The following is a 15,357-nucleotide window of genomic DNA, read 5'->3' as shown; positions in this document are numbered from 1 at the left end:
AACCACACACACACACATACACTCACAAGCACAAACACAGGCTCCTCTTGAGTTCTGTAATTACACATTTGAAAATGAATCTGGGCCTGGAGGGGATTCTGGAGAAAATGCTCAATCAAATGAGTGGTGGTTGATGCATGAAAGAGTGTATATGCACACAATGTTCTCCACTGATCCTATAGGCAGACATCATCCCTCAGTAGCAGCTGCAACAGCATTATTAGTACCATTAAAGGTACCATAAAGTCGCTCGATAACTTAATAGGTGGCAAGCTACTGAAATAAACAAGCCTACAACAAACTGCTGCCCAAATATTTGGACTGGATGTGGTTTTACTTTCACACTTGAAACAGTCTCAAAAAGTTCAGTGAATTCATGACTTAAGTGAAAATACCCTTGTCCCTTTGTTTAAATATTTAGGTCCTATAATTGGTTGTTGCAAACACCATCGTCCTCCTGCAACAACTCGTATGTCTATTTCCATGGGAATTGTTTCAGTAATCTTGTCAGTCGCTCAAAAGAACAACCTCAGCCTGTCAGTGTCAAAAACAGGCACTTTTGGGGTGCCGTTTAGCTCAGTTGGTAGAGCAGGCATACCATGTGCATGTGCAGAGGCTTTGTCCTCGCTGCGGCGGCCCCAGGTTCGAGTCCCAGCCTGGGCACCCTTTGCTGCGTGTCACTCCCCCTTTCTCATCCTGTTTACTATCATATCTTCAGCTGTTCTGTCAATTAAAGCAGATAGAATATATTTAAAAAAAAAAAAAACAGGCACTTTCAGTGGACGTAACTTTGATGGTCCGAGTTGCCCAAAGGATTCCATTACACCCAAACATGTAAATTCATAGGCCTGGTTAAAAAAAGATAAAGAATCCCCCTTTTAAAAATTCTTAAGCATCCTCATTTTTGTTTTGCCTCTGAAAAGCTGATTTCTAGGGTGCTTGTTACTAATCGTAATTTTACCTGATAATTAGATTACAAAGAATTAGTCAGAATGAGTGAGTTTGCAAAACATGGCTCATCATTGACCACAGGGTCATCTTTACATTTTAGCACAACTATTAAATTTACATAATATGCCTTGCTGCGGGGTACTTATGTTCATAATCCATGTACCAGACATCAAAGCTTTGATTTCCTGAGGTCTAGACATTACAAAGTCAGCATCCATTTTCTCTGAGTGGCATCAGCAAGGTCCTGGAGTTTGACAATCAGTGCTGATTAGAGGAGCTGTGTCGACTTTCAAGAGTTATTTAAACTCCATCTTTATGTGTGTGCACTCTTTTGGCTCTGCTGCTGCATATCTTCACTCCGGGGATTAAAGCGAGCCCTTCTCACCACCCAAGTGTCTCTGTGTAGATAAAGGTTATTGAATTGCAACAGCAGACACTCAGCCAGCGTCACTCAGCCGCATCTTTGACCATCATGTGCCACTCTTTACAGTCCCCAGTCTCAGTCCAAGGGATGCTTCAAAATTTTAGCTGTAGAGAGAAAACTGTCCAGGAGTGCTTGAGGTTTTTTTGTCATTTGGAAGATATTTTATATTCATAAGATAAAGGTCTTGTACCATCAAGATGAGAAATCTAATCATTGCAAGTCCACTCAGGCATATTTCATGCTCAGAGGCATGCTGATAAAAGCTGTACTGAAAGGCCTCGAAACTCATTGTGAAACACAATGAGGGAAAAAAGACAAACACAAATGAGAATGTTGATAACTTAGGAAGTCAAGTAATCTCAAGTCACACATCATGGGAGAGGAGCCTGTTGAGATAAAACATCAGTCTCGCTATTCCCTTTGGCTCTGCTATAACAATATAAAAGCAGTGAGAATTTCTTTTTATTTCGAATGACAAAAGGACCATTATGTTGTATGTTAAGAGGGCTGGTATTTTTTTCAGTTATGTTCAAATTTGACTATTCCACATAATAGCTGAAGACTTGAAGACATTCTTGCAATCATTAAATGAGTCAAATGTCTAAATGTTTTGAGTCCAGTATTGCACCTTGCAGATGTGTTTAGTACACCTGACTAGATCTTTACACCCACTCACCCAAAACCACAGGGCAATAAAAGTTCCTTGATTTCAAACTTTGCTGCTTATTTCATTCCATCTGATGAAACTCATTCATCTGAAGACACAAACTGTCAAAGCGGAGCCTTTCATCACAGCAGGACTTCTCTCCCACTTTTTGTAGCCTTGATTTATAGAGCTCATATTGAGTCACTGCTGACTTCTTCAATTACTTTTTCATACGGTGATTAAAGCACTACTGTGGAGAAATCTGTAGTGGAGATATTGAAAGTGGACAGTGAGACAGCTGGAGGACATCTGCTGCTAGCCTTGGTGCTGCTTAGTCAAACAGGTATGGCAGCTAATTTACTCTCCAGCCTCCTGAATGTTAATAAGAGGGAAGGGAGGCTTTAATTTGTCACTCGTGATTGCCGGATGTTGATGATGAGGATAATGCTGATGACAATGATTGCTCTTTGTCTACATGCAACTCAACACTCTCAGAACTGATCGCTGTTGTATGTTGTGGCTGCTCATCTTGTTTAAATTGTACCTTGCATTTAAGTTTAGTGTGGATGCAAGGCTTGTAGTAATACTGCTGTTTTTAGCCATGGCTCTAAGGATAGCAATGTCAGTCCACCAGTTTGGTTTATCAACTAATTATTGGATGTTTTTTCATATACCCTAGAGAATTATCCTTACTGATGTTAGTGGACCCCCCCCCCCCCCCCATCCTTCATTTAACACCAACTGCAGGTCGAATAGTTAAAGATCATGTATTTAAGATTTAGTGGCATCTAGCATTGAGGTTGCAGATTAGAATAACCAGACACTCCTTGCCTTACCTTCCATTACGGTAGCTGCTAAAAATTGATTTTTAGTCAACGGTGATTATACACTAATGAAAACATAATCAGTATATTTCATCTTTAACAGTAGATTCTCACAAATCCTACACACTGGAATTTAAAGTTATCCAGTGAAATATCCGAACAGCTGGATTTTTTCCTTTGTGCTAATTAGTGCAAACACATGGTAGCATGATAATACTCTAAACTGAGATTGTGCAAGGAAGAATAACTTAATTCAAGTATGTAAGCACTTGTATTGTGTGCATTTCACCCAGCCAATTTGAGCATTTAGCTATTAAATAGAATTTTGAAGAATGACATTGTTGCAACAAAATGTGTGAAGTGAAACCTAGATTTATTTAGCATTTATTTGTTTGTGGGGTGCAGCTCCTCATGTCAAGATACAGAATTCAAATTATACAGTATGTCCTGTATACATTCGTCAGTTGAAATTGGGTAAAGCGCTATTAAATTCATCTAGAAGAAAGAAATCTGACGTTCAGTTATCAGCACTGGCCCAACATGTCAGTCTAAAACAGGCCCTGATACCAGCTGTTCTTTGGTGACAACTAAAGTTGAAACTTGAATTTGTACAACCTTACCCCTCATTTCTCTGTGTCCCCACTGTCATCAGTTCCACCTGCTCCTGTGTACTGAGGGGGGTTTTTCCTTGTCTGTACCTACAAAGACAACAGGCAGGTCAGCATATTATAGCATGGAGGCAAGAGGTTGTGCTAGTTAATTATTTTGGAATATGAACGGGAAGGATCCAGTGAGTAGCATTGTTGGACGGCTTCAATTTCATGCTTGAGGCAGCGGCAGGTGTAATTTCCCAGGTGGTCCCTCCCACCCCACCCCACCCCCTCTCTCACTCTCTCACTCTCTCTCTCTCTCTACCTCTCTCTACCTCGCTCTCTACCTGTGTCTCTCATTCAATCAAGAAAAAACTCAGTGAGCCTGCCATCAAAAGACACACATGTAGTTATACAAGCTGAGCGTGTGTGTGTGTGTGTGTGTGTGTGTGTGTGTGTGTGTGTGTGTGTGTGTGCGCGCGTGCGAGTGACTGAAGTGTATTGGTGCGCATTCTGAGGTCACTCTGATCTTCCACTTCAGAGCAGTTTGATTTGTCTTAAGTCTCTTGCACATATTCTTTTAATGGAAAACCTCTGTAACCCTGAGCAGAATTTCTCACTTACCCCGACACGCGCACACACACACACACACACACACACACACACACACACACACACACACACACACAACTGCACAAGCACAGACACACATCAGTTTGATCGTTCACTGTCTTTATCCATTACTTATTGATATATGATTCAATCAGTTACAATGATCAAACAACATATCACAGTCTCTCAGCCTGCAGTGGCCAAAAGTTTCCAAAAGTTATGTTTTTAAATCAACTTAATAGCCAAAAGATTTTCCCTTCGGTTGTCGGCTCTGGTTGTGAGTTACTGTCCACTCAGCCACAAGCCTCTAAGTTACTTCCTCTTTGATGGCTGAGCATTACTTTGACTGCATGAACGTCACAATTTCTCCCACTGTGTTTTGTTATATCATGGGCAAATTATAGTGCATTCTAAATTATACACTTAGCCCTAGATGCTGTGATAGCCTGTCATATGTGAAAAAGAGACCCTGTATTCAGGTACTCTGTATAACACATGCATATTAATACAAGGATGAACATAAAGAATATGCAGCTGTTTCATCTCTGTACACTGAGCAGACTGGATTCATAGGGCCAGTTGGATGTCTATTAAGGTATTTACATAACGTAGGAGCATTAAAAACATTCTGTGGTGAAAGTTTGGTTTATTTTTAACATTAAAACCGCTTGGTTTAGCTTGACAGAACAATCCCAAAATACAGGTCCACCTACGAGCTTTTTTAGCTGTATCAGATGCACTGTATCAGCTCAGATGTCATGGAAATAGAGTTGTGGAATGCCTGACTCTTATAATATCTTCCGCAGCAGTATTAAGAAATTTTTTTGCCTTGAAAGCTCCAGGAAACATAAGTGAGTGGGCCTTGAGTCAGGTTTGTTTTGACTATTTCCAGGATACTTTTGTTTGATTAAGGTTAGAAAAAGGTCGTTGTCAGGCTCAAATGAAACCATTATTAACTGTTAACTGCAAACAGCCGCCCATGCTGTTGAAGTAACAAACTCCCAGCCTACTAACTTATTTTGTTAAAGTATTTGTTGAAGTAACTTAACAACTATCTAATTCACACAACTTACATGAATTAGCTTTTTGCTACTGAGAGACAACAGTACCATGTATACAAGAGGCTACAGTTCAGAAAAAAATAAAGATAGTTTTAAGAATTTCAACAAAAAACAAATGTTGACATTTGTCTAGTGAGGCAATCGTCAGTGTTAGTGCTTCCCATCGTTGTTTTTGGCGGTCTCCAGATGCATAGTCTCGTGTGTGCGTGTGTGTGTGTGTGTGTGTGTGTGTGTGTGTGTGTACATTTGCTTGGGAAATCTTGTTCATGAATAATTGAAGATACGATACTGACAGTGAGTTTAATGTCACCATAGAAGGTGCTGGGGAAAAGAAAAACCAAAACATTAAAGGTCATCTTTCTAGCTTTGTCTCTCTCTCTCCTCATATTGTGAGCCCGTCATCTCAGGCCTGCATTTGCAGTGTTCTGCTTATCTTGCTGTATCTTGTGGCATCTCATTAACATCAAACGTATTTACCTTGATTTATATTAGTAATAAGTTAAAGTGTATTGATTATTTAAGGAAGATACAGAAGAGCCTACCAACCACAAAACGCACATGAAATTGCACTTTTGCTGCTGTGTGATAGCACCATTCTGCAATAATGACACATCCTGTCAAAAATCGAAACAAAGTGCGTAAGTGGTAAGAGCTATAAGATAAGGAAATGTATGATTTAGTTTTACCTTGATTCCTGGAAAGCTAACATTTACTTTTTAACGACGGCTAATAACAGCTCCTTATCCCTGAAATTTAATTTTTTTTTTGGTTAAGAATTAATTTAATTAAACATAATATATAATATATAATATAAACATGCTGTTGAAATAATTAAACATTGGGTAATCCTTTTGGAGCCCATGTTTTACTTATTGATTAAATATATATTTCCTTGTATCAGAAAACATTTGGACCCCTGTGATGTGGCTATGTGTCGAAACAGTTGTTTACATCAAACTTGCTTCCTTGTTTACATTGTACATGCCAGTCAAACAGAAAACCACCTACGCAGCAACAGCCACCATGTGATCTTTCCGTCAATTCCATTATTCCGTTCAATTAGTGACCCTTGCTCTTGGCTGGTGAAGATTGATCGTTGGTCAATATGTTTTTGCTCTCAGAGGGCGTCTCTTGGAGCTGCAACAGCCTGATGGGATTGTTTTTAGTTCTGTTTCGTTACTCTTCCTAAAGACACAAGTTCTCATCTTTTTTTTTTCCTTTTTTTTGTTTTACCATTCATATACATTTAGCCATGAAAAGGCTAGAAACATTCATCTCTATTTTCCTCTCAGTTTTATCTTCATATTCCTTCTCTTGTAAGGAAATCCTAAAATATTTCACTGGATCATATCCAAAATCAGACTGGGATGACAGAACTGTCTCACAGCCTTTATTAGGTCAAAAGGCAACAACAAAGCAGTCTCACCCGCGAACAGATTCAGAGCTGTGGGTTAAAGCAGGAAGAAAATGGTGAAAAAAGGCAGCAGATGGTCACACGAATAGGGGCAGTCACAGTTGAATCATATGAACTAGAAGCAGAAGAAGAAAAAGAGAAGGTTGACGCTATGACTATGACTGAGAAACCTGCTTGGATAGTAATCTTAATGCTGGTTCAACATAACATAATACATTAACTTGTGTTGAGGGATTAACAGCTGCACTGCAAAATATAAAAGAACTGTATATCTGTAGAACTGGACCCAACTGGTGACAGCAGATGTCAGCACGGTTGAGAAATGTAACATAAAAAAACCAAACCCTAGATGATACGCATTAAGGCATACAAACAGACTATGGTGTGGCTGTTTTCAAACACTATCTGTAGGTTTTCCCTGGCACTCAAATTAACTGTGCAGGAAATTGTTTTTCCGGACAGAATCCAAATTCTGATGCTTTACGGTTCACTGCACTTGCCAATGGGTGTATCTGAGCGCACCTTGCATTGCAATGACTCAAAAGGACACATCACACAGCCAGTAGCTGTCTTATAATAGTAGGAAAGTCCATTCAGAAGCCTACAGATGTCAGCTACACTTTCTACATAATTTGGATGCGTTTTAATCTTCACACCCCTGCCTTTGTGCCCCAACCCAGACTTTCAATAAACTGCCACAGAGGAAGTAAGCTCAGAGTGTATCTCAAAATAGAGGCCCCGACCCTCCTCCTCCCTCTCCTTCTTTTTGTCTTCCTCCCTCTCCTGCAATCTCTCCTTCGTTGAGATGTGGCACTAGCCATTGGCGGTAATTTTAATGCCCAATGTGTCGTCTACTAAACAACCATTAAGAGGGGCCTGTTGGAAGAAAGTGGCAATTTCCTATGAGAGCGCTGGTGTCGCGCTGTATTTCTTCCCCCCCACGGCACTGACAGACCCACCGTCTAGACTGTACTAATGGTTCCCCTTCTCTTTTACACAGCCTTGAGAGGGAGAGAGGGAGAGAGCGAGAGAGTGAGAGAGAGGGGTTACACTCCAACTTCTACTACCGCTCTTCTTTTTTTGTTGGCATCTCACTCCTTTCTCCAGTCTCTGTATTGGCTCTTTCTGATCATTTTTTTTCTCCTCTTTCCTTCGACTTTGATCTTTTTCTCTCCAGCAAACGCCCCCACCACTCTCTCTCCACATCAGGGCTGCAAAAATTGGAGATCAGCGTTCCAATGAAAGCCACTAATCAACACTAACCTTCATTTAAATTGTAATCTGATATTAACCACATACGCCCTTTCCGTAAATTGGATTTCACATCTGAAGGACAAGGCGGTGTTGGAGTTGGCACTACGGCAACATTTCAAGGCAAAATGTAGCCTTGGTAAGCCTTGGTCCAAACTCCTCATTTACATTCAGTGCCAAGGGGTCTACAAACTAAACCAGATTTAATAGTCGAAAGGCACACAAATGTGTGAAAATTGACATTGTTGTATCATCAATTTTATTTGTAGACAAGGGCAAACATTTGAAACTTGTTTTAATAGCAGTAAATTAGCAACTTCCCTACCCTTAAACAATGCATTTACTAATCCAATAACAAGTGGGGTTACTGAAAATATCTCAACCAGTTACATAAGATTGGGTAAAACTAAAACTACCATGATATTGGTATTGGTATTTTGATGGAATTTGACTGTTCCATAGCCATATCTACATCAACAAACATGTCTTTGACTTCTCTCTGGTCTTTTTCCATGGCCACAAAACATTATGCTGTTCTCTGTGAACAATGTGAGGGCATGCAATATACAGACACTCATACATTCACACATATATTATGTACCTATGCTTACAAAAAACCAAACACGCACTCGGTCATGCATGCACAATTATATGAAACCGCCCTCGGACTAACAGTAGATACACATGCAAACACATATTCCCTTTTCACCCATGCATACACTCATTTTGACATGCTTACACTGAGATATTCTTGTGCCCTCTCAAAGATAACTCACATAAAGTAGCTGTGCCGATGAAGTGAATGAATTCATGCTCATTTCGAGAGATGTGTTTTTTTGTCAACTGACTTAACACTGGAAACGGAATGGACTAAAGAATTGCCACTGACCTGTAAAGTCAGATTTACATTTCATGTGGGTCCATCAAGTTGTTTTATTCATTTGATCTAACCTGACAGCTAACACTAAACCTCTGAGGCAGACTTCATGAACTTTAGGTTCAGGGAGAAAAATCACCCGTTTTAGGAATTGTGTGCAAGACTAAGATGTTTTATCTTCTCCAAGGATAAATAGAGTAGACATTCAGTACTGTTCAAACTTTATCTCTGCAGAATACAAGAGAGGTGCACCGCTGAACTCAAGAACACGTGTATTACTGTAAGGCAGCATTTTATTATAATTTTCATTATCGATTAATCTGCAGACTTTCATTGCTTAATCGTTTAGTCTATTACATAGCAAAAATAAGGGGGGGAAAAAAACTTCCCAGAGTCCAAGATGACATATTCAGATGTCTTGTTTTGTTCAACCAAAGGTGCTAAGCCCAAAGATGTTTAGTTTATATCAATATATGACAAAGAAGGGAAACAAATCCAGTCATCTGTGGAGCTGGGATCAGAGAATGTTGGTTCACTACTTTTTCTTGAAAAATTCCTGAATAATTAGATTAATTAAACAATTAAAGCTATTATTCCAACTCTAATGTGTTCGTAAATTACATTTCCTCAGCACCCTTTTTTATTACCTTCTAAACTCGAACTTGACCAGAGGTTAGCTACAATAAAATCAGCCACTAATGGTCAAAGAAAGTAATAAACAGAAGGTAACTGCACTTCAAAATGTCTTCTCCCAGGTAGGTGGGTATTGCTAGTGGGCGTATGCACTTAAACATACACAAAAAATGTTACACCCCTAAACTTACCTTAACAAGCCGTTGAGATTAAGACCACTTCTTGGAACGAGGTTAATGAGCGTCACCGTGACGATATGACCCACTGCATCCGATCAAACCATTAGGCTTGCACAGTCCTTACATTCCAAATAATTGGCTGATCCATACATCTGTGGTCTTGTATGAATCATTGATGCATACGAGCGCTCTGTGAGCTTTAGGCTCCCCAGCCTCATGTCCTTTGTCTTCTCCAGTCTTTTCTTCTCATTTTATAAAGGTTACAGCTCAAAAAGTAATAAGAAAAAAAATAATTCATACTGCATGCAGTGCAATCCCTGGAAAAGATTAACTATGCAAGCACTACAAGCTACCACTTAGGTTAATGAAATTCCAGACACTGAAATTAGAGCAATGTATTCATTTGGACTACTTCTCACAATCTCTGCTGTGTTAAGATGCAATCCGGCCCACTTCTCTAAATGGATTACAGTGCAACGTGGGGAAATTTGCAATACATAATTTTTTATGTTTATGTTTTTATTTGTGTGTGTTAATGTGCATGTTTGTGTATCTGTTCTCGTTGTGGAGTTTGTAGTGTAATTCGGTGACCAAATCAAATTTTCATGCCTATTGTGTGTGCATTTGTATCCCCTCGGGTCACAAGAAGACCTAATTTGATCAGATTCCAACCCATCATCCCAATACCTCCGCGTCTTTTTCCTTGAGCGTCTCACTTCTCATCTTCCTCTAATTGCCCTGTTCCCAATTCGTCCCTGCATTGCTATTCTTCATTCTCTGACCGATATCTGACCCAACACCCTCTCCTATATTTCACTTAATTTCCTTTTTCTGCTCCGTTTTATTCCCTCTTTACTTCCTCTTTCAGTTATCATCTGTGAATCCAGATAAATTCAAGTAACTGAGGCTAAAGATAAAGACATGAGCTTTAGAGATGTTCATAATGTTGCCTGGCCTGAAGTTAGATATTTGAAATTATAAAATGGTCTCTATAAAGAAGACTGAGTCACAAGGATGGTCCAGTACATGGTTGTGTATTGATTCAAGGCATGCGTGGCCATGTTTTTACTGCAGGGTAGCTGAGTGATAAAAGTTTACTGTTCTCAAGCCGCCACTCACCAATTTATGGTGTAACCTCATGGCTGAAACTCGAGTTTAATTATTCCATTTCACAGACGATCAGCTGTTATGGACCCCCTGTTAGTTTAGATTTAATTGATAATGTGTCAAACACATGCGAGGAAAAAGTTCTCACTTACCTCATACATTATCACTCACATAAAGACGCTCAGTATTTGTGGTAATTTCTGGTTTTCATGATGTTCATGCTATGTCCGGCTACATTTTTAAAGATGGATAGCTATAAAAGGGAGTATCAGATATTTGACACTCTATCCGAAGAAAGAAAAGTACTTGTGCTTCTGTATTTTACATGAAACTTAACTGCCTTCACCCTGGAATTCATTTAGCTTTGGAGTACACGTGGAGCAAATTGATATTCACAGCAGCGCAGAGTATTTGGGCATTCATAATATTCCACTGATGTGATGAGTACATGTTTTCAGGTGTATGCATAAAAAGATGTTAAAGCATGGTACTTCATCAATCAGTGCGGTGCTGTCTGGAGTAAAGGGGAATTCAGTGTAGCTGTAATCATTTTAAATTCATGCAACTCTAATCCCAGGTGCCGGTGAAGGGTAAATCATCCATTGGATTCTGTAACTTCCCATTCAGCATGTGCCACATTATCACATATGCTCCCCCCACGTGCCTTTGTTTTGACGTGCTGTCTCACTGTGACTTAAGGATGACTTATTTTACCTCCCTGGCTCATGCACACACCTCATAATAAATAAATTATCTTAGCATTAGCCTGCAGGGCTACGAGCCGTCTAAATCAATCACCTCGGAGGCTAGCTTTGATGCTAGGCAGGCAGCTGGAGAGTGGACGTGGGGCCACACCACAATACCCCATACCCCTCACTCCTTGTGAAGGGAAATTAAGAAGGTAGTTAATCAAAAGTTCATTAGCATACAGCGCCTTGCTCAGTCCACCCGGTACCCTGCTCATAATAGACACTTAGGTGAGCCGTGTGAGGAGAATAACAAGTCTATACCGCTTCTATTTGTGAATGTGTTTGAATAAGTCAAATTTCTTTTTTTGACCCCAGGACCAGCAGAAAGTCTGTTTAGAATCCACTGCGCAGCTTCTGATCAAGAATTGTAGGAAAAATGTATTGGAAGAGACTGAATTTTTTCTCAAAATAAGCTTTTTGTCAATAAGCTAACAAGTTCTCAGCTAGATAAAGTTAGAAGATGATGGTGGTACTTGGAGAGTGTTGTACTTTCTGAGGTGGTACACAGTGTAAAAGGTTTGAGAAACAATGAACTAATCTGTTAAAAGACTACTTGTTGCATCTCTAAATTCCATTTGCCAGTACATATTCAGCTTATGCGCGTGTACTTGCTACACGTATGTTAGAGACAGCTGATTCGCCTGACATTGATTTTCTATGTGACTAAATCTGCCCACAATTCACAGAACTGAAATCCCATCATATCCCCTGCAACTGTCGAGTGTCACACTGAGAAAACAGCCTCCCACGCTGGCAGGTAAATCACTGCCAACCCGGGGAGATGTGAAAGTGATATATAAGTTTGTCATAGCATAATGAAAAGGGCACTGGGGTGAATATTACACGCCTTTATATGTCATAGATATGGAATATGAAGGAAAGGTTTTGACCTGGTCATCCGGCCAGTTGTGTATGTTTGTCTGTTTGCTTTTCCTTTATGTAACCTGGACACATTCACTGACTGCACGCGCTTGTTCTGACCCTGTTTCACACTCATTCGATAATGCATACACCCACCTGGGAGCTGCCGTGTCCAACCACCATCTCTTATTGCTCGCCACCAAGCAGCTCCACTGGAGCATGGCTAGCATCAGTTCCTCAGCTGCTATTCACTGTTGGCCTTGGCAGCAAGAAAGCTATCTGGCCGCTAACTGCCCAGTATTCTTCTCTGTGCCCCGGGAGTTTTATAGCCCATGAAATATTCATTCAAAACAAAGTCTAAAGAATAGTGAATTCAGTTAAACACCTATGACTAGCAGCTGAGAGGAAGAGGATTTATAGCTCTAAGTAGTTCTGCTTATCTAGTCAGTGTATGTGTGCCAGTGCCTGCCTTCATGAGCACCTGTTTACAATAGGTATGTGTACAAAGATGCAGCTTTTACATAGCTTTCTGTGAAAAGATTTGCAGTCGATTTTGTACTTGGCAAAAAATATGATCATAGTCGGCAATATCTCTTCAGGCACAGGCGTGCCTCCCCAGCTTACTGTCGATAAGTCTGTCAATGCTGGGACGCTGGATACACCTGTCAGCGTTTAACGAGAGGGTAACAAAGAGAGAGGGCAAATCCAAGCAGTGACTTTCAGAAGTCTAGGAAAGGTATTGCAACTTCATTATGAACTTCCTCACCATATGGATTGGCAGTCAGACAGCATCGACCTTGATAAAAACACTTGAGATTATTATTTGAGGATTTTGATTGCATTCTTGAGCAGCATCTGTATTACAGTGGTGTTTAAATGTGTTTAAGTGTGATTTTTCAATTAGTTTAGTTGTGCCGAGATATTAGATTGTCTGTCTGTAGTTGGCATGCTTTTCTTCGTCTGTGCAGATTTGGTGGCTGTTTTAATCATGCTAATTACTGCCATGTACTACCACTTCTGTTAAATCCAAACAAACTGCTTCTGCAGGCAATGTGAAACACATTTCTCAGTTTGCACATGGCAATTTTCTTTGTGAACAGTCTTCAGTGTTCTGGCTGACTGAGGCAGATAATGGAAACACCCTATATTGACTGTATGAATGTTTGACTAGAACTTCTGTTAAATGCCAGCGGAGAGCAGCTCAAGAGCATTTTAACTGGCAAAAGTTATTACTTAAACTATGTTGTAATAGGACGTTGGAATTGTCCTTTTCATTTAGTGAACATTATTACCCATGGGATGGAAGTTAACTCATTGATTATGTCATAATCAATGCTAATGGAGCTCTTTGTTGTTCCTCCTCAACTGTATTCTGTCATTTGATTGGCAGCTGGTCTATGACTCTGCCAGTCCCGACACTCGGGGCCGAAATGGTCAGTCAGACAAATTAAATCCTTTTAACCCAGCTGTCAATCAGACACTTGATGAACTGAACCTCTGGGAGTGTTCGGGTTCATATTAGAGTGAGAAAGTGTCCAAATGGTAACTTGGACTCACACACCACAAGACCAACATTGTCCATTGTATATTGGAAAGTATCTCCAAGACATACAACAAGAAACTCTTCAATTGACTGAACAGTAACCCAGATGTCAGACCACTCACTTCGACCAGAGAATGACATGGAAATGTTCGAATCCCATAGGCAAAATTGATCTGTGGCTGCAGCACACACACTCTCTCACACATACTCACACACACACACACTCTCACTCTCTCCCTCTCTCTCTCTCTCTCACACACACTCACACTCACACACACACACACACACACACACTCACAGGCTGGTTGCCAAGAAGCATTCTGGTGGTCAAATATGTATAATTGATAGAGTTGAGTTTGACACAGCGCTGTAATGTAATCTGGGACTAGAGTCCCTATGGTGCTGATTGAAGAGGAAGGCAGGGGGGTGAGGCAGGGTGAGGGAGTGTGGTGGTTTGCAGTAGAAGGGACGGAGATTTGCTGTGGGGACTGAGTGTAAATTTGATGTATTGGACGGCTGTATTTTTTCTCCCTGTACTAACCCCACGGGTTACACATGTAGGAACAATGGCCTTCTCTACTGTAATGGGCTCTTACAAGGAGGGACCGCTTTCTCACTCACACACAGTGTGCATACGACTGTGTGTGTTTGACAAACTGTCACTTGTGCTTTCTCACTTCATTCACTCATGCTGGTGCACACTCAAGAATGTTTTATTAATTTAAAATTATTTTTATTGAATAAGGTTTCAAATACAGAAATAATATAAATGGAGAGAAACCGGTCCTATTTGTATGCAGTCTGTATTGTAGTTTATTTTAGCTTAACAATTGTTGTGTTTCCGTGTGCAAAAGGGATTAGTTGATCAATTGTTTAGAACAAATTTAAGTGTTCAATGCAGTAAATCATTAATCTAGTAAAAATTCCAAACATCCATATTTTCCTGCTTTTCAAATGCAAATATTTGCTAGTTCAGTTTGGGGTGAGGAGGAGGAGGTTTGTCTAACCCAAATGATGTCCCTTTTGAACTCTTGATAACTGAATTTTCACTATTTGTTTGACATTTTATTGACCTTGTAATTTATTTATTTATTTTATCAAAGATTGATGGATTAATAAAACATAAGCAGCTAAAGTTAAGTGTTCTTACAAAATAGTGCTTGTGTGTTTCATGTCTTATGTGTACAGTCCTGTCTTAATGTCTTGTTTAGTTTGTTGTGTGTGTGTGTGTGTTTTCCTGGCTTTGCGTCTGCCTGTTCCTGCTTCTTTGTTCCTTTGTCACTGTGTGTCTAGTTTAATTGCAGGCCTTTCAGGGCGAATCGATTTTGAGCAACAAGATAACCAAGTTATCAAACTGTTTCATTGACTGTCTGTCCCTTCTCTCTCTATCTTTTGCCTCCTCCCTGTTTCTTTTCTCATTTCTCCCTCCCTGTCTTCCCTCTCTGTCCCTCTTTACTCCCATTCTCTTCCATCCATTTCCCCCCAACCCCCTCATCCACTCTGTCCATTTTACTTTCCCTTTCTCCTCCCTCTTTGCTCTCCCCTTTGCTGTTTTTCACCTCCACCCTCCGAACAGGCCGACAGACCTGTCCTCCAGAGAAGTTTGATTGCGGCGGGGCTGCCAGCAAATGTGTT

At 40.2% G+C, this 15,357-nt stretch overlaps 1 protein-coding gene across 1 annotated transcript in view; it reads left to right on the top strand.

Annotated features, from left to right (window-relative positions):
- The window catches only part of lrp8 (low density lipoprotein receptor-related protein 8, apolipoprotein e receptor), a 181,663-nt gene that overhangs the window by 91,458 nt on the left and 74,848 nt on the right, over positions 1-15,357 (top strand). The window contains exon 4 of the mRNA XM_030433693.1: positions 15,299-15,352. Coding sequence (XP_030289553.1) covers positions 15,299-15,352 — 54 coding nt within the window. The remainder of the gene's footprint in view (positions 1-15,298; positions 15,353-15,357) is intronic.

This window comes from Sparus aurata, chromosome 11, assembly GCF_900880675.1.
Source record: "Sparus aurata chromosome 11, fSpaAur1.1, whole genome shotgun sequence".
In the NCBI taxonomy this organism is placed as follows: Eukaryota; Metazoa; Chordata; class Actinopteri; order Spariformes; family Sparidae; genus Sparus; species Sparus aurata.
Note: the sequence above shows the minus strand (reverse complement) of the source record. Positions and strands in the feature narration are given on the sequence as shown.